The sequence below is a fragment of the Drosophila kikkawai genome, chromosome 2L (genome assembly GCF_030179895.1).
Source record: "Drosophila kikkawai strain 14028-0561.14 chromosome 2L, DkikHiC1v2, whole genome shotgun sequence".
NCBI classification, from domain to species: domain Eukaryota; kingdom Metazoa; phylum Arthropoda; class Insecta; order Diptera; family Drosophilidae; genus Drosophila; species Drosophila kikkawai.
Genome location: NC_091728.1, coordinates 7209123 through 7231432, shown reverse-complemented (window position 1 = coordinate 7231432; position 22310 = coordinate 7209123). Strand labels below are relative to the sequence as shown.

The 22310-nt window shown below is 43.7% G+C and overlaps 1 protein-coding gene across 3 annotated transcripts; it reads left to right on the top strand.

Moving 5' to 3' along the window:
- The first annotated feature begins 1703 nt into the window (after nucleotides 1-1703).
- On the top strand, nucleotides 1704-16137 carry salm (spalt major). 3 transcript variants are annotated; one of them, XM_070287314.1, is made up of 5 exons: nucleotides 1704-1849; nucleotides 2677-2801; nucleotides 10231-14120; nucleotides 14245-14323; nucleotides 14612-16137. In XM_070287314.1, the coding sequence occupies exons 3-5, from the start codon at nucleotides 10404-10406 to the stop codon at nucleotides 14617-14619; spliced, it is 3804 nt and encodes a 1267-aa protein (XP_070143415.1). In that variant the 5' UTR covers nucleotides 1704-1849; nucleotides 2677-2801; nucleotides 10231-10403; the 3' UTR covers nucleotides 14620-16137. The 3 variants fall into 3 exon arrangements, with proteins under 3 accessions (XP_070143415.1, XP_070143413.1, XP_017032828.1); XM_017177339.3 differs by lacking the exons at nucleotides 1704-1849; nucleotides 2677-2801 and adding an exon at nucleotides 4919-5512; XM_070287312.1 differs by lacking the exons at nucleotides 1704-1849; nucleotides 2677-2801; nucleotides 14245-14323 and adding an exon at nucleotides 4918-5512.
- The last annotated feature ends 6173 nt before the right edge of the window (nucleotides 16138-22310 follow it).

Sequence of the window (22310 nt, the reverse complement as noted above, 5' to 3'; positions counted from 1 at the left end):
GTTAATAATAGCAAAATATTACAAAATATTGGTTCAAGTATCAAAAATTGTATTATTTACTTTTTAAACAATTTTAAATTAACTGTCATGATGCATGTCGTGCTTATAATGATAATTCCCTTTTTTTTATTTTGTAGAATTCCAATATCTCACGACTCTCGCTCATCTCTAGACCCCTTAAGACTTCACATAACCATATATCGTTGTCCGAATATTCTGTGGAAATTAGGGGCTGTGTGGCACTGGTCTGCCATAATTTTTTATGATCGACAAGTGTGAAAAGCGCGATCGGCAGAGAACAAACGGGGCGCACCGAATCCTTTGGCCAGGACACGCAACATGGCATTAAAAGGGGAGAATAAAAGCCGAGAAGGAACGTGCCTGAGGCCCGAAAAAAAAAAACTTTGTTTGGACTCTGCCGAGTGGCCAATAATTATGCCCAAAGATCGGTGGGCATTTGGAATGCTTGCCGCATTTTCATTTTCCCATTCACTTTCAAGACGATTTTCCGGAGGGGTTTTTTTCTTCGTCGCTCTCCTCGGGGACTTTGAGGCGGCCGCGCAAAGGATCCTCTGAGTGGTCTGGCTCATAAATCTGCTGCCCAAGGGGAAACCGATCCGAACGGAAGCAATTCCGTTTTTTATTTTATTTCAGTTGCATTTAATTTCGGCTCGGCAATTGCTGTTGTTTTCGTTTTGGATTTTAAATTAGGGCAACAAAGAGACCGCAAGAGCGTATTTGAAATTCGGCTACAGATTAACGCCCGGCGATAAGGTCGGAGGGGGTCTTGGAAATGGGAATCGGAAACAAAATCGGGGTGACAAAACCCGGGCTGGGCGATTGCATTTTTGATTACTAAGTATTCAATCGATGGATGGCAATGAATAATTAATATCAAGGTAATAACAATGTTAATCCTTTACTTTAAAATTTATGCAGAGTTTTTGAGACTTAAAAAACGAATTAAAATAGAACTTTAAGGCGTAAACAACTATAATATGTGTATTCGCAGCTTTAATTAATTTATTAATATATGTATATTGACCTTAGTTGGTTATTTTCCAAGCTAGGAATATAACTTCAAGACAGTATTAAGCATAGCAAATACTAATCCATCAGACCGCCCCCAAAAAAACTCGTAAACAACTTTTGGGAACCATTTTGGCAGCCATTTCGCGGCTTTTAGCACAAAACTCAACTGTTTTGACAAGTTTCTTCCACAAACAAACAAAAATAAATAAAAGGCTGTCGCGTCGCAAGTTAATTAAGCAATTCAATGGCTGACCTTATTGAGTTTTAGCGAATAAATATAAAATATATCCGTGCCATTGTTTATGGTTATGAAGCTAATGGATTGTGAAGATTGTCTCTATTCATAGCCAGACATCGGACATCCATATATCATGCCTATCGCTAACGTTTAACGATGACTGGCGGCCACCCAATCTGCATAGACATAAAAGATTTTGGATTTTAAATAGGAAGCTCAGAAGAATTCAGTGGAAATGTCCCATGGAAATGGATTATCTTAATTATCTAAGGCAAGATTATAAAGTAAATTAGCAATCAATGCAAGTGCCTTAATTAAATAACAATTAACTCTTCTTTTGTAAAATCAATAAAAGTTACTGAACATTTTAAAAGAATTTCTAAAAATATTTTTTTTGAATTCTAGCATTAAATTAGATCGAAATAATATATAAAGTAGTCTTTGTAATTATGAAAGTAAACTCATTATTTAAAATATAAATCTCATAAAGACTAATAAATTCTTCAAAATCAGTTTCCTATTTTAATTCGAATTCCAGAACTTCGACAGCAGTTAACATTGTCTTTCCCCTGCTTTTCGGTAAGTCTTCTAACATTTTCGAAAATGCCACCGCTAAGGGCGTATAAGACTTTTAACAGTAACTGCGAGAGTAACAGCAGCAATTGCAAGAGAGCATGTGCGCAAGAGTGCGACAGAAATAGCTGACATTTCGAAAATGAGCGCAAGAGCACAGAGTGCGAGAGGGCGGGAGAGGGAGAGAGAAGGCAACCTGTAGGCAGCAATAATCGAAGAGCGAGAGGCAGCGATGCGATGCGGTTCGTATTGCCTCGGTTCGCTGTTGTTGTTTTCGTTATGATTATGAGAGTCTATCAAAAACTTGTCTGCTGCGCTGGCGTCTGTGTGTGTGTACTGATGAGTATGTGTGGGTGCCAATGTGTGTGTGTTGTAGTGTGGGTGTGAATATGATGGCAGATATGAAAAGGGCAGATCCGCTTTTTCGTTGGTCGACGCTGGCGCAAAATGAGCGAATATGAGCGTTATGAATTATGTATTTGTCTTGTACATAAACAAACCCTCTCTCCTATACACACATAGACACACATGGCCTCGGGTGCCTTGTGCTGGTGTTAGTGGCTTCTTCTTACTGGTGCGCAAGGTGGCTCCCCCCGCCCTTCTTCCGCCCTATTCTTACTTTTTTCTGCTTGCCGTCTTTCTTTCGCCTTTTAATATGTATTATCGGCCCCTCTTCTCCCGCTTTGCTGTTCATTTTATTGGCGCTCTCTTCGGGTTTCCTTTGCTCTCGCCAGAATTTATGACAGCCTCTGCCCCTTCCCCACACACTCCACCATGCTGCTAGCAGCGACGCCGACTCCGACAGCGTTATTAATGCCTCCTCTTATTTCCAGCTTATTGTTGTTCTTTCCCGAGGAGCCGCGTAGTGCCCTCCCTTTCGCGCACGACTCCATCACATACCCGGAGATTCCATAATAAAGTCAACTTGCAGCGGAGAATTCCAAGGATTTTACAGGGGGTAAGTAGCTTCCTGCCACAAGAATCCTAGATAGTTTCTTTATTCGCGATTTTTTACCTAAAACCATGATATAAAAAGGATAATCATAAAATACGTTCGAAAACATATTAAAGGGGTCTCAAAAGTAAAATTAACTAATTCGTTCTTTAATTTTTACCCATTAGAAAACCTTATTTAGCGATTTATCCCAAAACCCATTAAAACTCAATGTAATTTTTTACTCCCAGATGTTTCTTAATTATAATTATTTCGATTGCCTAATGGTTTTTCCATAAACAATTGAAGCTTAGTCAGTGTCCCTCCAATATAACCTTGAAGACAGTCAGTTAATCATAACTCATTTGTCACATGTTTTATAAACCGCCCAAGAATTTGCAATTAAAATCGAAAACAAAAAGTTTTTATCGCCGACAGGTGTTGCTGAAATACAAAAGAACATTTGCAATTAAATTTTGGGAGCTGGTACAAAAGTTTCTTTTATTAAAAAACAAAAACTTGAAGTGCTAAAAATTCCTGAAAGAGAGGGAGGAAACGCAATTAGAGAAGTGGGAGTTGCCCGAAAGTCAAAAAGAAACGAAATGCCAAGAACCGAAAAAGAAACATTTTGATGAATGGCTCATAATATTCACACACACACACCGATAGCTCTCACTCCCCACACAAGCCGACGAATAAGCGAAGTCACCCAAGTCAGAATTCTTCGATAAAAGGGGGCGGGGGCGCAGCGTCGGTGGTGGTGGTGGTGGATTCCATACACGAACACAATAGCGAAAGAACACAAAATCTTATAAAACCGAAATTAAAAAAGGCAACAACAACAATAGTAGCGCTCATAACTGCGCTCCAGAGCGGGACAGGCAGCGAGCGAGCGAGAGGGGGAACAGGAGAGCGCAACAAATGGCAGGCGTGCGCCCCAACTAGTGCGAGCGAGATGGCAGTCTGCCCAAGGGCCCAAAGGCGAGAGGGGTTCCTCCCATAAATTATGATAAATTATTAATCGGGGAGTGCGAGCGAGAGCGAACAAGAGGGCGAGCGAACGAGAGAGGGCGAGAGCATGCCCCTAAAAAGAGTGAAGAATATTACAACAACAATGGCGCAAAGGTGAGCCGCAAAAGGCGGAAGGAAGTCGCTGCCGCTGTCGCAGTCAACGTCGACGCAGCTTATTGTACCCGCTATTCGAAGAGTTCAAGGGGTATACAGATACAGTGTCTTTGTATGTGTATGTAACGGGGATTGGCTTTATCAAGTAGACATTCTATTAAGATCATGGGAATTATGGGAGCTACAGATACCAGACTTGCTATACGAACATTAATTAGCTTTTCAAAGGCATTTTACAATTGATTTAATTCTTTAATTATCACACAAATTCGTAAAAATTCAGAGCTATCTGTAGATCGGTTTTTGTATTTATAATCACACCCAAATCTAATAGGAGAAGTAATAATATTCCTTGCAGGCAGTCGCCAAAAGTATGCAATTTTTATTATCCAAAGTAAACCATACTTTAAAAAGCTTTCGCATAATATTCCACAGTGTGCCCGGTATTTTTATAGTCAGTGCACTATAGCCTTTCCATATATTGTTGTTCTTTCTTTTTTGCGGCGAGAGAGAAGCTCATAATTTGCCGAACAAGTTTCATAAACGTCTCAGTTCTCTCGTTTCTCACTTCTCAGGTAAAAACAGCGACTGCGGCTGAGCATCCGAACAAAACAAAAAAAAACTACAACACTCCCTCTTGAGAGCGAGAGGGCTGGCAACAGTAACAGTAACAGCGTGCGAGCGAGAGGCCGAGCAATTTAATAAAAATTATGATGAGAGGGAGCGAGAGGGCGCATATGAAAAATTATATGAAATGCGAGCGAGAGAGCGTGTGAGGCGAGTGTGTGTGAGTGAGTGAGCATAAGGTGGGTTGGCTGAATGACTGTCAGGATATGCCAGTTGCTGTAATAATAAAAATGCAGACACACACGCACACACACACTGTGAAACCGGTTGCTGCGCTCACGAGTGCCGAGCGCCGCGAGCCGAGCGGCGAACGGTGAAAGCCGAGCGCAGACGAGCGCCGAGGCGAAGTGTCGGGTCGAGCGGCTGTTTTTGTTTGTGTCAGTGTAATTTTCGACGCCGCGCTGAACGTTCGCAGAGCCACGTTGCGTATGCGTAACGCGCACAGTTTCCCAGACCAGCCGACGACTCCTGCGTTTTCCGCGAAAATTCTGACAAACGATGACAATCAACGGCAGCCGTAGTTTAGCCCTCCGCTAAACACAGAGTATCAATTCAGTAAACCAAATCGATCCGCTCGAGCGAAGGCCAGCGGTAATACGTAGCCGCCACCACTGCCGTCGGCAAAACGCAAAGTGTCGAGAATAAAACCAAAAACCAAATCGAAAATTCTGTTATTTTTCCGCTCGGTGAAAACACAAAATAATATTTAAAAAAGAAAATATGACAAACACAGTGCAATGTTCAACCAGTATGATTAGAAAATATATTTGAAAAAAGCCAACAAGCAACACTCACCACACGAAACGGAAGTGCATTCGAAAAAGTTCTCTTGATGAAAAATCACTTGTCCAACGTTCTGTGTGCGATGCGTAGTGACTTCAAGGATAATCACCAGGAGACCATCAATAAAATGATACAATTTGGTACAGTGAAATATGGCATTGTCAAACAGCTGAAGGATCGCGCTCGCAGCGCCGACAAAGGTGAGCTTGCAAGGAAAATAAGTTGCTTTAAATAAAGGAACTTTGAATTTGATAGCAACCAATAGGAAAATTGGGAGAATATTTTAAAATAAAGTTGAATAATTAAAGCTATTAAAGCTAATTGAGGAAATCTTGGTTAAAAGGGAAATTTATAATATAAAATTAAAGACAATGACTTTATTGAAATTTTAAAACAGCAGGCACAACGATATAAACTGAAATGTTTAGAACTATTTTTGACATAATTGCTTCACAGAGAAAAATTTGGTAAAAAAAATAAATGCTGTCTGCTTGAAATTATGTTATCACATGTTTCATTTGTCATTTGTAAACGCTTTTAACACAAAGAGAGAAAAAAAAAATAGAAAGTCTTTCCCCATAAAACAAAATTTAAAAGCCTTTTCAGAAAGACATACGTTTTTGAACCATTTAAAATTGGTTATCAAATTTGTCATTATTGTTGTTTCCTTTCGTCTCGCCATATTTCTTGATCGGCCTACGGGCAGCGATTTAACCGTTTTCCATTCAACTGATAAGACTCGAAAATGGAAACCAAAAATTTTGGTCAAACATTAATAATTGTGACTTCTTTGGCACTGTCGATATCAGAAGCTATAGAAAAACGTAGGCAGCCCATTTAAATACTTTTTAAAATGCGCTTTAAAAATTCAGAAGACCTAGACCCTTTACAGTGTTTTGCAGCGCTGACTGCACCAGTTTTTCCCCCCCCTTCGGTTATATGGATAAATTTATACAAATAAATTATATTTCTTCGGTTTAGCATTTCCAGTTTGTGATTTGTTTTAATTTAAACGTCAACAGCTGCTATTGGTTAAGGCCCTCGCGCGCCCCCTCCCTCTCGACCGATCTTGTTTTTTATGATAAATCAAAAATCGATTTCGTTTTAATGGAGCAACTTAAAATCGATATGATTTAAATATGGCTTCGTCGGATTTTATATAGAAGAAATAAGTTTTGGGAAAGGCACAAAAATGAGTTTGATTGAGTTTGGTTTTTAGTGTTTTGTTTTTGGCTTTTGATTTTTTTGGAGGCCTCTTGGCAGGCGTGTTTCTTTAATTGGTTTTGAAAGCTTCGATTTTTGGACATTTGCATGCCAGCAGCAAACTTAATTATATTTATTGATATTTTTGAGACTGATGAGGCTCAAATTACAACACAAGGCAACAGACAGTAACTCAATTTAATTTTTTTATATTAAATTAAAGTTGAATAAAGTGCAAAAGTGTTTCCTTTTTCTTCCTCAAAGTGTGTATATATTTTTATCCGATATTCTTAATTACAAATGAGTTCTCATTAAATTTGGAAAATTGCTGCCCCATAAGCTTTAAAAAGGTGATAAACAGTTTCAGTTGTGTGTGAGAGTATATACATTTTTTTTGCTTTTATCAATTTGTTTGGCGCGGTTTTTATTTATAAACCGCATATGATGGCATATAGGAGGTGGAATATATACAGTATAGTTGTGTTGTTGTTGCTGCTTCGGGCATTAATAAATGTTAACTCATTAGTGCGGGATAATAAATTAAATTAATATCGCAAAAAATGAAAATCGAAGCAGATTCGCAGCGAGTTGGCGCTTATTTCCATATGATTTATATAGGGTATATACACACACACCTTTTTATATACATGTTTATATATCGCCAGTAAATATGGAAATGCCCATCAATTTGTGTCGCTACATTTTGTAATCGAAGTCCCTCGCGCTCGCATAACTTAATGACATTAATTATTTAATTATTTTTATTTATGCGATTTAGCTTTTTTCCATTTACTGCCTTAATTCGCCCAACATCGCCACAAAGTACCCATGAAAAATGTATGCCTAAAACGGAGGATCTGACCTATGGCAGGCGCAATCCGATCGATCGGACGGGACTTGGGATATATTATTCAATTATGCCACTCACTCGATTTGCCTCTGCTGTTTTTAACTCGCACTGTTTGTGTATATTTTATGTAGTGTTTTTTTTTTCTTTCGAATTTCGTATTTCGGTTTTGGTTTTATTTTTGCTTTTCCGTTTTGCATTTTCCAATTTGCTGAACATTTGTTTCACCTCAGGCCACCGAGCTCACGGTTGGTTCGCAGCGATTTGCATATTGAATATGACGATGGAATAATTGAAAGTCAGTCCCAGAACTAAAGTCGACGCGTATGCAAAATTCAATTCATAGAGGAATGAACTGAAAGATGTCGAGGTGGAGGTACGAGTCCAAGGAAGTCGCCAGTTCTATAACTAAAGGTTTACTTAGGGGGAATTTAGGAGAAATGGATTTTCAAAGTGCTAAACAATGATTGAATTTGTTGTAATTATACTTTCTAAAAAGCAATCTAATCTAAACATTAAATGAATAAAATATTGATATCATTCAGGCCAATTTAAATGAACATTCTATAATATTAAATTATGAAATATAGTGCTTTATGACTCTTTAACTTAATTATTAATTTTATAATAAAACAATATAAATATAATAGTTTAATATTTAAACCCTCAGCTTGATAACTATGATTGAGTCTGCAAAAGAGCCTTAAGCTAGAAGTATAATAAATTAACGAGCTTGAATTTAGCATACATTTCTTCTGCAATATTCCTAGAATGTATTTCGGTTAATTTAATTTACCAGTTTTCGGTTGTTGGGGTAAAAAATCGATTCGCTGAAAGCTGAAATAAACCAAAACAAAATTTATGAGCGTACCACAATTTCGTTGAAAATATTTGGACACATAAAATGCCAAAAAGTTGACATTGGTTAATGAGTTGATGGACAGACTTTTTTGGGGGGGTTAGCAATTATGAGTATCTAAGGGGTGACTTGGCTAAATTATAATACAACACTCTCAACACTCTTCGGGGATTTATTCGCTTCAGTTGCGCATGCAGAGCGGGAATAATTCATTCGAATTTAGCGAAATTTATGACTTGACTTAATCCACCTTTAAACGGGCCCGATTTAATTTATATAGAAGCGGTTAGTGCGTGTGTTTTTCGACAATGGGAAATATAATTTCCTGCCGACAGCAGCGTCTCGTTTCACAATTTCATATTTATTTATCTGGCCCCTGGGCGGAATGAACCTCGCCCGCCCGCCCAGTTGTCAGTAGAACAAAATACACTTTTTGAAGACACAAAAAATAAATCTTTAAACGGCTCCCCTCCCGCCCCACATATACAAATATATATATATATATATATATATATATAGATAGACTCGGTTAAATGTTTGGATATTTTGTTTTGAGGCACCCACGCGTCCGAGGAACTAAAATACGGCAAACTAAAAATCGAATCCGAACCGGGGGCTAAGGCAAGGCATTGGCCCCAAACGCAGCAATCGGACACAATAAACAAGCGGCGTTTATTGTTATTGTAAATTTAACAATTTTATTACCAATTGCAAAATGACTTAACCATGTTCGAGACAATTTTATGTTCGTCATAATTGGAAGTTGTTTTATTTTTCGTTTTGAGCGTTTTGTGCGCCGCCGCCTGAGAGGTTTATGGCAGCATTATAATTAATTTCAATTAATTAAAATACACTTTACTTATCGGCAATCATAATCATAACTCCTCCGGCCGAGCGGTTTCGTTTTTGAACTGCAATTGCGATCAGAACGAACACAAAGAGTCACGAAAATTCATTATAAACAAATTCCGTGGAATCTTCAAAATTAATTCGCCAGCGAAAAGTAATAATAAAAATAATATTAATGCGATCGATATGCAAATGGCGCTGATAGTCTCCAGCCGCTCTATCTGCGTATCTTTTGTACTCCTCCGTATCTGTATATCTTTTTCTTCTCGTATTTTGTGAACGAAAACAGAAACAGAAACAGAAAACTCGCCCAACTCGTTTGATTTGTGCAGAAATATGTTTTATTATATATATCGAACGATCCAGCGAGCCGAGAGCGAGTGTGGTGGCCCCAGTTCGTTGGCTCTGAGTTATCATAAATTATATTTTATGTGCGTGTGCGGCAAAAGTGGCCGGTGGACCAATCTGTGACTTGGTTTGCTTTTTAGGCTCGCCGCGATTAATTAGTCAGAGGCACTGGACCAGGCCAAACGGCTGTCAACTGCTTTCTCCCCTTGGACAGCTCACCTGGCAACAAGTGAGCATCAGTCGGTTAGCAGCAACAACAGCAGCAGCAGCAGCAGCAACAATTGCAGCAGACCAGCGATCGACTCGAAGACTAATTGTGGGCAGCACAAAGAGAAAAAAAAAAATACAAGAAAAAAAGGAAAACATCTGCAACTGCGGGAAAAGGAGAGAGAACACATGCTTCAACAAGAAATGTAATTGCATTCAGTTGGCAGCCACTAGCAGCAGCAACTAGCAACCGGCAGCATCCCCACTCCCGCCAGCAACATCAACGCATTGCAGCGAACAATTGCCGGCGATTAAGTCATATGCAGCCCAAAGGGGGGGACAGGGGTGGTGACCAACAGGTAGTTGAGTTATCGGGAAATGGGCAGAGATCCCGACCAGTCTCTGACTATTTTGGTTTCCTAGCAACCACAGAGTCGCTGGAATTCTGTGGGATACACAAAGGAAAATATGACAATGTGGGGTTTACATTATAAAATTATATAGATTTTTAACAGATCTTAAGAATTAAAATTAATTTTTTGTGCAAAAAGTACAATTAGGAAACCCCTTTTAAAGTTACATTTTGCTTTCTTATCATTTCACAGAAATAGGCAGCGATCAGGAGGAGAACGGCGGCTGCTCGCCGCTCACCACGGCCACCACCACGGCCAGTCCCAGTCGCAGTCCCGAGCCGGAGGAGGAGCACCAACAGGAGGAGCAGGCAAAGCAGAGCCAAGAAGCGCTTCCAGATCTAGAAACTGTTGAGGATAACAACAACATGGTGGTGATGAACAAGCCAAAATCAGAGGAGCGGGAGCCCAATGCCAGTGGCTCCATGCCGAGCTCACCGGTGGCCGAGGCCAGTGCCGAAGAGGCGGCCATTGAGAGAGTTCCCAAGCAGGATAAGGATAACAAGGACATCGAGGTGGATGTGGAGATGTCGGATGAGCCAACGCGAAGCGTTTTGCCCGAAACACAGGGAGAGTTACCGGGAGTTGCTGGCACTCCGGTGACCCTTGAGGTTATCCAAAACATGCAGATGGCCATTGCCCAGTTTGCAGCCAAGACTATTGCAAATGGCTCCTCGGGGGCCGACAACGAGGCTGCCATGAAGCAGCTGGCCTTCCTGCAGCAGACCCTCTTTAATCTGCAGCAGCAGCAGCTCTTCCAGATCCAGCTCATCCAGCAATTGCAGTCGCAACTGGCACTTAACCAGGCCAAACAGGACCTGGATGCCGATGAGGATCAGGAGCAGGAACAGGAGCAGGACCAAGACCAAGAGCTGGAAACGGACACCTACGAGGAGGAGGAACGCATTGCCGATATGGAGCTGCGCCAGAAGGCTGAGGCTCGCATGGCAGAAGCCAAGGCTCGCCAGCACCTGATCAATGCTGGTGTTCCTCTGCGCGAATCCTCCGGTTCCCCCAGCGAGTCCCTGAAGCGAAGAAGGGAGCATGACCACGAGTCCCAGCCCAATCGCAGGCTAAGCTCGGAGACCTCGCAAAAGGAGAGCTCCACCCAGGACGCGTTGGCCAAGCTCAAGCTCGAGATGGAGAACACGCCGCTCCCCTTCGGCTCGGACCTGGCCTCCAGCATCATTACCCACCACGACGATCTGCCGGAGCCCAACTCCCTGGATCTCCTGCAGAAGCGCGCCCAGGAGGTGCTGGACTCCGCCTCGCAGGGAATCCTGGCCAACAACATGGCCGATGACTTCGCCTTCGGCGAGAAGTCAGCAGATGGAAAGAGTCGCAACGAGCCCTTCTTTAAGCACCGCTGCCGGTACTGCGGCAAGGTCTTCGGCTCCGATTCCGCCCTCCAGATCCACATCAGGTCGCACACCGGCGAGCGACCCTTCAAGTGCAACGTCTGCGGCAGCCGCTTCACCACCAAGGGCAACCTTAAGGTTCACTTCCAGCGCCACGCCCAGAAGTTCCCGCACGTGCCCATGAATGCCACGCCCATTCCGGAGCACATGGACAAGTTCCATCCGCCACTGCTGGACCAGATGTCGCCCACGGACAGCTCACCCACGCACTCGCCAGCTCCGCCTCCGGTGAGCGCTGCCCCCACCTCGTTCGCCCCGGCCTTCCCTGGCTTGCAGAACCTCTACCGCCCGCCCATGGGTATCCTCAATAGCTTGGGTGCCTCTGCGCCACATCCATTTTTCCCGCAAGATCTGCCCACGGATCTGCGGAAGCCCTCGCCACGCCACGAGGAGGAGGAGCAGAATCAAGAGCAGGAGGGACAAATGGCGGTGAAGAGTGAGCCGGTAGAGGAGGATAAGGACCAACGGGAGGAGGAGCAAGAGCGAGAGGAGGAGAGTGCGGAAGCTTCAGAGCCCGAACCGGAACCTCTGCCCCTCGAAGTGAGCATTAAGGAGGAGCGCCTGACGTTTGATCCGGAGCTGGCTCAGGAGGACGATCGCCGCTCGGAACCGCCGAGAACACCCTCGCCAAGTCCCAAGGCAGAGCGCTCGCCACATCACCACCACCATCATCATCATCACCAGCATCACCAACACCACCGCAGCAGCCACCTGGGCTATCCCCCGGTGGTGCAGCCCATTCAGCCCGCTGGCCTGATGCACCAGCAGTCCTCTCCGGGCTCCCAATCCCACCTGGATCACCTGCCCACGCCGGGTCAACTGCCGCCGCGCGAGGACTTCTTCGCCGAGCGCTTCCCCCTCAACTTTACCACCGCCAAGACCCACTCACCCGAGCACCATTCCCCCGTGCGATCTCCGGCAGGAGGAACCCTGCCTCCGGGAGTTCCGCCGCCGCCACACCACCATCCGCACCACATGGCCAGATCGCCGTTCTTCAATCCCATCAAGCATGAGATGGCCGCCCTTCTGCCGCGTCCTCACAGCAACGACAACTCGTGGGAGAACTTCATCGAGGTCTCGAACACCTCCGAGACCATGAAGCTCAAGGAGCTGATGAAGAACAAGAAGATCAGCGATCCCAACCAGTGCGTCGTCTGCGACCGCGTCCTCTCCTGCAAGAGTGCCCTCCAGATGCACTATCGCACCCACACGGGCGAGCGTCCGTTCAAGTGCCGCATCTGTGGACGTGCCTTCACCACCAAGGGCAACCTTAAGACCCACATGGCGGTGCACAAGATCCGTCCGCCAATGCGCAACTTCCACCAGTGCCCCGTGTGCCACAAGAAGTACTCCAATGCCCTCGTCCTGCAGCAGCACATCCGTCTTCACACGGGCGAGCCCACTGACCTCACACCGGAGCAGATCCAGGCGGCGGAAATCAGAGATCCCCCGCCCTCCATGATGCCGGGTCACTTCATCAACCCCTTCGCAGCGGCTGCTTTCCACTTTGGTGCCATGCCAGGCGGTCCTGGTGGACCACCGGGAGCTCCCAACCACGGAGCTCACAACGGTGGCCTGGGGTCTGAGTCCTCGCAGGGAGATCTGGACGATAACATGGACTGCGGGGAGGAATTCGACGACGATGTATCTTCGGAGCACCTCTCTAACAGCCACCTGGAGCAGGAGGGTGACAGGCCGAGGTCGGGAGATGACTTCAAGTCCTTGCTGTTTGAGCAGAAGTTACGGCTCGATGCGGCCAGCACGAATTCTGTGCGACCGAGATCCTCTGCCTCGAGTCATGGCCACTCGGCGGGTTCAACTTCGGCGCCCACTTCGCCCTCGGTGAACCAACACCTTGCGCCGAAACGCAGTGTCTCGCCAGCCCGGTCGGAGGCCTCCCAGGGAGCTCTGGACCTCACACCACGAGCTGCTCCAACCTCCAGTTCCAGCTCGCGATCGCCGCTGCCAAAGGAGGAGCCTGTGAGTCCGCCCAACCGGCCCAGGAGCCCCAGTGGTTCCAGCGGACCCAGTGGCCATGCGCCCGCCTCCCTGCTCTCTTCCCCGTTGCCGCCGACCGTGGGCATTGATTGCCTGCCTCCCGGACTCCAGCACCATCTGCAGCAGCAGCACCAGCACCTGATGCAGCAACAAGCCGCAGTGGCTGCTGCTGCGGCAGCGCAACACCATCATCATCAGCAGATGGCGGCTCTGCACCAGCACCAGGAGCACCTGCGTCGGCAGGCGGCGGAGGAGCAGCAAAAGGCTGCAGCAGCAGCTGCGGCGGCGGCAGCGGCTGCTCAGCGCCAGAACTCCCCGCAACCTAATCAGCGGACAGAGAGCGGACCTGGAGGAGCTGTGCCCGGAGCTGGGGGTCCACCAAATCCTCTGATGGGCGCCCGGCCGCCCTTCGGCATGTTCCCCAACCTGCCACTCTTCCCGCCCGCCACCACGCAGAACATGTGCAATGCCATGAACCAGATCGCCCAGTCCGTGATGCCGGCGGCTCCGTTCAATCCGCTGGCGCTCAGCGGCGTCCGCGGCAGCACCACCTGCGGCATCTGCTACAAGACATTCCCCTGCCACTCGGCGCTGGAGATCCACTACAGGAGCCACACCAAGGAGCGGCCCTTCAAGTGCAACATCTGCGATCGCGGCTTTACCACCAAGGTGAGTTCTGGTTGCAATCAGAGTAGCTGCGGGGGGTTTTCAAGTTAACAGAGATTCGATCAGTTAAAGTTAAAGTCAAAGCAAATACTAATTAAAGTATTTATACTTTTTTTTATTCTTGCAGGGAAACCTTAAGCAGCACATGCTGACCCACAAGATCCGCGACATGGAGCAGGAGACCTTCAGAAATCGTGCCGTAAAATGTAAGTCTTCCAAGTCAAACTCATCTCAATCCTAGTCATTCCCACCTCAAAACCTTGGATTACTTACATATTGCAAGGGGTTTTTTGATCGTTGAAAAGGGAATTAATAGTTTAAATTAATTTAAAAGCTAGATTTCCCATTGATGGCTTTAGTTTCTTACTTAGTTTTTTCTGTATATATTTTAGTATTAATCCAAGAAGACCCTCTCTCAAGAACCCTCCCCAAAAACCATAATTATCACAGTTTTAGTAACCATTTTCTTTACTCTTTGCTCTCTTCAATTACAGATGAGTGAGTGTAAAGGTTATCGCAAATAAGTAAACACTCAGTTAGCCACAGCACGATCCGGATCAAGATCGCCAGCCAGCGATCTAGATCATCCTGCTCACTCCCAGAAGACGGCCGGCGATCATCCCATCCCGGTGGCCCAGACTCAGTCAAGATGCAATCGATTCTCGCAACCAAATGATCTCAAGAGAGGAGGGGGGTAGAGAGCGGCCGGTCGGTGTACACAAATCTTTTTATATTTATAAAATGTTGCCCACAAAAATATTATTTGATTGTTGTTCCGCCGGGCGAAAGGAGAAGTGAGAATGCTGCGGGGCTAGCTATGATCTACGATCGATCGCTCCGGCCCCGAGGTTATTTCATAAACAATTTTTTATGATAACATATCGGGGCGCGTTCCAGGAGAACCTATATATACCTATATACCAATACCAATACTGGGTAGGATCATGAAACGTATCCAAAGATGCATCAAAAGCGATTTGTGTTCCAGCTAAACAAAGCGAACCTGCAGAGGGAACCAAAGGCGGCTGGGAATGGAGAGACTGATGGCGTTTCATGTTCCACTCGGAACCAAAACTAAGAACGGAAGCAGGCACACAGTGTACTTTATATCTTTGTATCTGCATCCGTGTCTAAAGTCGCAGCAGAAGCAGCAGCAGTGAAGGCGTAGTAAAATCAAAATTCGAATTTAAAGCAAATCTTAAGGTATATGCTAATATAAATATAATAGGTACCTAAGCAAGATATGTGTAAATACATATATATGATATATTATAACCAAACCCCTCACACCCAAACAACCACACACACACACACACACACAACATGTTAATAATCTATTTGGAATGTGCAATAATATGACATGCTATAAATTTAGATGCGAACGCCGAGCGCAGGCTTTTGTTTCCTACTACTCGTAAATTAGATTTATTTTCCACTTCTGTACATACTTCGTATAAAACACACACACACATTATTAATATTAAACACACATTTCGAAATCCAAACGCTTTGCTTTCGAGAATGGGTTAGGAATAAAAACTGAGAAAAATCTAAACAAAAAAAAATATATATGAGAAATTGTGATATTAAATGTTAAAAAAAAAAACAAAACAAATACAAATTACGAACTGCGAGGCCCTGGTCGAGGTCCCAGCTAAATGCTTTCCATATCACAGATGAGAGAACCACAAAAGATATCTAACATTCATAGTTAATTTAGTTGTTAGCCGAAAGGGGACAATCCCCAACCGCCCACACTAACACACACACACACACACACACTCTAATTTCCCTTCATCGGAAGGATAACCCTAGACATAAGCGATCGTACACGTATTGATTACCACAATTAAATTATACACGGCTGCAAACCGTGTCTCACTCTCTGTTCGTAAGCATTAAGCATAGTCTCATAATTTATTACGCAACCCAAAACAAGAAACAAAATAAAAACTAAAAAACCACAAAAATAAATCTATTGAGAAGAACAAATAAATATATGTATTTAAGTTATGGAAAATTAATAAACCATCTTTGAGTTTTCCTGGCGGAGGGGCTGGCTCCCAGGGACTTATCTCGATCGGAGAGCAGTTCTGGGAAAGAGACGAGCCGAGAAAACGATTTCCGAGATTTTTCGTGGTAACAGATGGCGCGCTGGGCTGTAATAAAAATGATTAGCCAAGTTTATTATCGTCATAATCTTTTAATTCGAAATCGAAACAGAATATCGACGAGAGCCGATCCGGCGGATCCGTTCGTACCAACCAGAGAGCCTGATCTGATCCATAGCAATGAAATATTTTTATGGCCTTTTAAATTGATATTTTACCTTCAACAAATTTTTGCTGCCTGGTTTCATCGGGTTTTTTGTTATCGTAAGCTTTTTTTTCTCGTTTTTTTTTTTCTGGTTAACTTATTTTGGATGTGTTGTCTCCATTCCGGAGTCCACTTCGATCGCAGAGCCCGATCGCGCTTGGCTCTCTGGCATTTTAGTCGTTAATCAAAAAAATTCTTGTTGACATCGCTTTGTCATCTTTTTAATGACGGACACCCGCTGAGTTCTGAGTGTGTGTGCCTTGTCTTTGGTCAGAAAATATAAAAAGCAATATGTTTTGGTGGCTCATTTGCTTTTTGTGCCGGCTGATGGATGTTTGAACTGGTTTTCGACTTGGAAATGTCATTTACATGGGACCAGGTGAATTATAAAACAAGATGGGATTTGGAAAGCGAATGTGTTGTCCACAAGGAGAAGTATTATTAAATTTCTTAAAATTAAGCTCTGAAAGTTTAGTAGTCCATCCAGTAACCCCTTTGAACCAGCAACATCTGCTCTACTTAACCGCCGGATACATGACACAGCTATGCCGTCGGTGAGTAATTAACACGGTTAATATGCCAACTTGCTGCTGATTGTCAACTGACAAGCTGTCATCGCGGAATGGGGGAATAATTCCGGATCCTTCCATCACTCTGTCAGCGCAGCCCAGGATATGATCTGCTGTAGGTAGTCCCCTGTGTCTGTCAGCGGGCACCTTCAAGATGCATTTCTTGGGAGTCACACAACCCTTGCGGTTCCTACGAGGGTTGGGGTTCGAGTTGAGTTATGGTTTCTTTGTACATAATTCGAGGCGTGTAATTGCTGCTGCTCTCATTCCGGGCAGTTTATTTACAAGTTTTCAACACTGTTTTGTCATCATCACACATCCCAGGCGGCAACTGTTTTCTCTCCTTTTTCCAGCCTTTATGGTTTCCCCCCCCCCATTCCCCTGCGCATTTTAGTTTAGTTTAATTTGGGGCAATTTAATGGATTTACGGCACAAGAGGGCAAAACGTCTCCATTGCCGCAGCCGTTAAATGGCATCAAATTTAACTGGCGAATAAAGTGGCCGCTCCACGCACTAACTGCAGGCACCAACAACAATCGGCTGATAACTATTAAGATAACTACTGCAGCCATATTCGGACAGGGACAGGGATCGGGATCGGATTGAACTGGGTTTTGGGTTTGGGTCTCTCTCTCTTTGGGTTTGGGAGCCAGGCAAATCCTTGAAAGCGCTGGCAATAAATGCAAAAATCCTTACAAATAATATGAGAATGGTTATGGGCAGTGTGCGGGCTTATCGCAGGCATAAAACCAAACAAACACACACACACAGTCCCGGCGACAACGCAAACACCGAAAACAATCTAAACAAGAAAAATTGCACAAATTGCCCGGGCTTCAGTTCGGTTCTCAGCTCCGGGTCCATCGTCGTCTCAGAGCCTCTGATATCGCGCAGCTTCCAACGTCATCATCACCAACGGCTACCATGGGTGGGATACGTTTTTAACTGCTCAAAATGTAAACTCCGGTTAATTATGAACCCTTATTGCCGTTGGGCACTTCCCGATTCGTTTTTGTCCTCTGCCTTTGATGAACGACCCCCTCGATCGCATTTTGATTGCTTCCGTTCACTTTGAATTCGCCGATCGATATCTAAAAATGTATTGAAATTGTTATTGAATCGAGAGGTGAAACGGAATTTCCAGTATTCATTCAATTTATCTTTGTTACATTCCGCTGCTGTCGTCACATTAAATGTAAACCGCTTTTGCCAGGCAGATCTCACTTGAAAGATATGATGATGCAAATTTTTGTAATAATATTGCTTTGGGGTTAAAGGGTTCGGTTTAGAATGTTGGTTTTTTATGCTTTTTAAATTAACTTAACAATGACTTTATTTAAAAATATTTTAGTAAGAAAATATCTTTTATCAACTTGGGAAACTTATTGAAATGCTAGCTGTACAATCTGTAGGTTTTCTTTATCCTCAAATTGTATTCTGTCAATTTGTGTTTCCCTTACTTACTTTTACTACAAAATTACTATCTAGTTTCTATGATTACCCATTATTTTTCTCGGTTTTACCCCACTGTGCACCTAAACAACATGCCCAACGACACCAGCAACATCGACACGAGCAACAAAAGGCAATAACACCAACAACAACCACTGCCGCACACTCAGCGGGGTAAGGGGAAATCGAGGTGGTGAAAAACACTTGAATAGGAAAATCTAACGATTTGTTTGCATTTTTATTATTTCCTGCTGTTGCTGCTGAAATTGTCACAAAATAAAAATAAAACTAACAATCATTCCGGCAAATATCAACAGGAATATGCCAGCAGCTCAGCTCAGAGCTCCCTCGATGCCATGATGTCCCGATATATGGCTATATAGCCATATAGCCCCACCCCGCGGTGCAACACCCGCCTTAATGGTGTTTGAGTGGCCGTATCTGTGTATCGGCAAGTGTCAGTTTGGCACATCATTTGGCCCCGGACACACAATGGCGGCCTCCGTTTGAGCCGCCGCTGAGGAGGCCGAAAGAGTTGGTTCTCCTCCAGTGTCCCAGCATTTTGACGTCGGCAGATTTGGAGAGAAGTCTGCCAGCGATCGGCAGTTCAGAGACGCTTCTGAAGAACCAACTCGGCACAGGCTGCACGCTAAGAAATATATGGGGAGGTTTGTAGGTAATCTAAAATAGATAAAAAGATTTAAATACAATATATGATGATTCTTAGTCTAAATATAAATAATATTTGACTATATAGATTATATTTCTGCAGATAAGTTCCTTTTATTTATTATAAAAACCAATTTTTTTTGCCTGTAGAATCTATTCAGACTGCAGACCTGGACGATTTGCTAGCTGAGTTTGACATGCGTTCGCATTTAGGCAACATTATGCACGGGCTTAGCTGACAGCCAGCCTTCGCTGGAGCAACGTCCTCTCGAGGAAGAGGCTTTGTATATTGTACATATATCCCCGGTCACGTGTCGATGGCTCGTGGCTGTCTGCTTGGGTAATCGACACCATCATAATATTGCAGTGCCAGATTAATTGGCCTTATGATAGTCTCTGTGCTATTTGTATGATATTCTTGCGGCTTATTTGATTTAGTCCTGCGGTTGCCCTCTGGACACTTTTTCAGCAACCAGGATTAGCAAGACAACAGAAGCTGGGAAAGAAGAGGCTTCTGTTTAAGCTAAAGGAGAGTGTTATGGGATATAAAAAGGGAAGGATGCCCAGTCCTTTGTTTGCATTTGTGTTACTTTTCTTCCAGTAAAATATGATCAACATGGAGTCGATGAATGGACCCATCTGGCTGGGGTGGGTGCATGGAGTCCACTTTCCGCTGGCACGCATCCTGGCAGCCATTAGACCAAATGAGACCTGGGACCTCGACACAAACACACACTCACATCCCATCAGTCGTCGAGACAATCGAAGGCGATTGACTTGGCTGGCACGCCTTGTCGAAGTCGTAGTCGGATAATTTGCGTTGCTTTTCCCGCTTTTCCGCTTTCCCAAATGATGAGGCATTAATCGGGGCCGATCGGACCTGCCCCCGGGGCGTGGAGCTAAAACAGAACAAAACGGAGCGGAGAATTCCGGGTTGGGAATTCTAAGCGAGATGATGCCGGGCGCTGGACATTTGCAGCAGTCAGCGCGATTTACTGCTTGGCTGCTTACCCCTTCTTTTGAGGGGGTGGGTGGTGGGGAAAGGGGGGGTGGGTGGTGCGATTACATAGAAAACACCAAAGAGCGAGTCAACTTTCAAACCAATTTTTGCCAGGCGGCAGCACAGCGGAGTGCGCAGCTCAGGGCGGAGAGCCAAGTAGAAAATTACTACAGTTTATACTCCCGATACAGAGGAGGTGGGTCTGGCGGAGGACACACACAAACAACAATCCCGCAATCCCAGCAGCAATTTTCAAAATTTCAATCCCAGCACAGCTCGTTATACACTGAGCAAGGGTTAACACAGTTTTTGGTAATAAGCAGCATGTAGAGCGAGGTGAAGTCCCCTAGAAATATAATAGGGAATTATGTTTATCAAGGGATCTACATGATTTTGTATGAATATGGGTAATACTTGTATTATAAATGATGTTCAATGGGTGGTTTAACTTTAAAGTTCTTTCATATAATATTATATTTTTTTTAGATTTTTTACAGGGTATTAAAATGCATTATATTTCCTTATAAATTCTTCCTTTTTCAGTATCCTTGATTTGTTTGTTTCTGCTGTTGACGTTGGCAATGCTGTGCGGTGTGTGTTTTGGGGCCAACCAACGTTGCCAACGCTGCTACTGATGCTGATGATGAGTTTGCCGGCGAGTCGATCTAATTTCTCATGGCGGAATCATCGATTCATCGTTTTGTGCTGCGCTGTAAATCAACGGGACAAAGACCCAATCCGAACCCGGACCCGGATCGCTCGGCTCCAATCAATCCAATCCAGTCGACTCCTGCCACCCACTGTCCAAATCTAAGCGCTTCAAATATATTTCCCCCCGCTTTGGGAGCAGGAGCGCGGCATAATTGCCGTTTTGTTCGGTAGATACGGATGGAAAAGAGTGCTGGAAAATGGGTGGAAATGGGGGAAATGGGTTGGGGGCCACAAATACAAATTGCACGTTTCAACCCGAGCTGCATGTGTGTGTGTGAGTGGCTTTTTTTTTCGAAGGCGAGTGTTTGGGTCAAATCAAAAAATCACAACAAAATTACTTGCCTGTCATGAAATTTGCCTCGATTTTGTTTCTTCTCTGCTGTTGCTCTTGCTGTTATTTTTATTTCTTGTATTCCTTCTTTTTTGTTGTCTTATTTTTTGTTTGCCGCTCTTGCGGATGCAAAACGTTTTGCTATTTTATTTCGTCTTCCTCGCCCCTCAAAAGGAGAAGAAGCGGCAGCCGAAGAGTGTAAAGTGTTCATGTGCTTTTGAGGTTGTTTTTCCTAACTTTTCTCGGGGTTTTTTTTTTTGGGTATGTATAATTTGAATTTACAGTCAGTGGGCCGCCTTCCGCTACGTCAAATCATTTGCAGGACATTGGGGCCATATATTTGTATCGAAATAATAACAAAGCTTAAAATTTGAATATTTATTACGGCCCCTGGCTGAGGCTATTTATTTAAAAAGAGCTTTTTCAAATAAATAAATTCTGGTGAAATTATTCTCCATGCTGATTGTTATTGGTTCAAGGAAACATTTATTATTTTATAAATATTTTCCTAAAACAATTTGTTTTATTTATCAAAAATTACCAAGATTGATAAAGACAAGCAAAGGTCTGGTCGCTTTCATGATTTTATAATGGATAATATTATTAGAGATTAAATAAATATATATTAAAGGTTATTAGTGAATGTAATACAAATTGTATTAAAAAATGTATGAATATAATTTTATTTTCCAGGAGGAAAGTAGTCCCAGTAGCCTAGTCTCTTTAAAATATGAAAAAATATAATACAAAAAGGGTTACTTAAATGTATAAAATAGGCAGAGTATTTTCCAAATACAAAATAATACCAAATTACAAAATTATAATGTATTAATTTTATAATATCCCATTTATAAAACCCGATATGTAACTTAAAATTCCCAAATCTGGTTCCACTGTTCCGCATTTCCAATCAACGTGACGTATGAGTGTTTGGTTGTTTGTCAGCTCCGAGTTTTCTGTGTGTGTCCAACTTGGGTTTGCGATTCGAGGGGGGAGTGGATTGGGATTGGAACCCAGAACGGGCCAGATACTGGGGGGGCAGCAGCAAACGTTGGCCCAATCGCTTGGTTGGATGCCTGGTCGGTTGGTCCCGGGTGGAATATGCAATTATGTATTTTTAAGTTCATGTTTTTACATTTGCCTGT

What these genes read in the sequence shown, in the direction of transcription:
- salm (XM_017177339.3), top strand. Translation starts at nt 5,362, where the DNA reads ATGAAAAATCACTTGTCCAACGTTCTGTGTGCGATGCGTAGTGACTTC. An exon ending in CGCTCGCAGCGCCGACAAAG is followed by an intron (nt 5,513 to 10,230) that starts GTGAGCTTGCAA and finishes ATCATTTCACAG; the next exon opens with AAATAGGCAGCGATCAGGAG. An exon ending in ATCGCGGCTTTACCACCAAG is followed by an intron (nt 14,121 to 14,244) that starts GTGAGTTCTGGT and finishes TTATTCTTGCAG; the next exon opens with GGAAACCTTAAGCAGCACAT.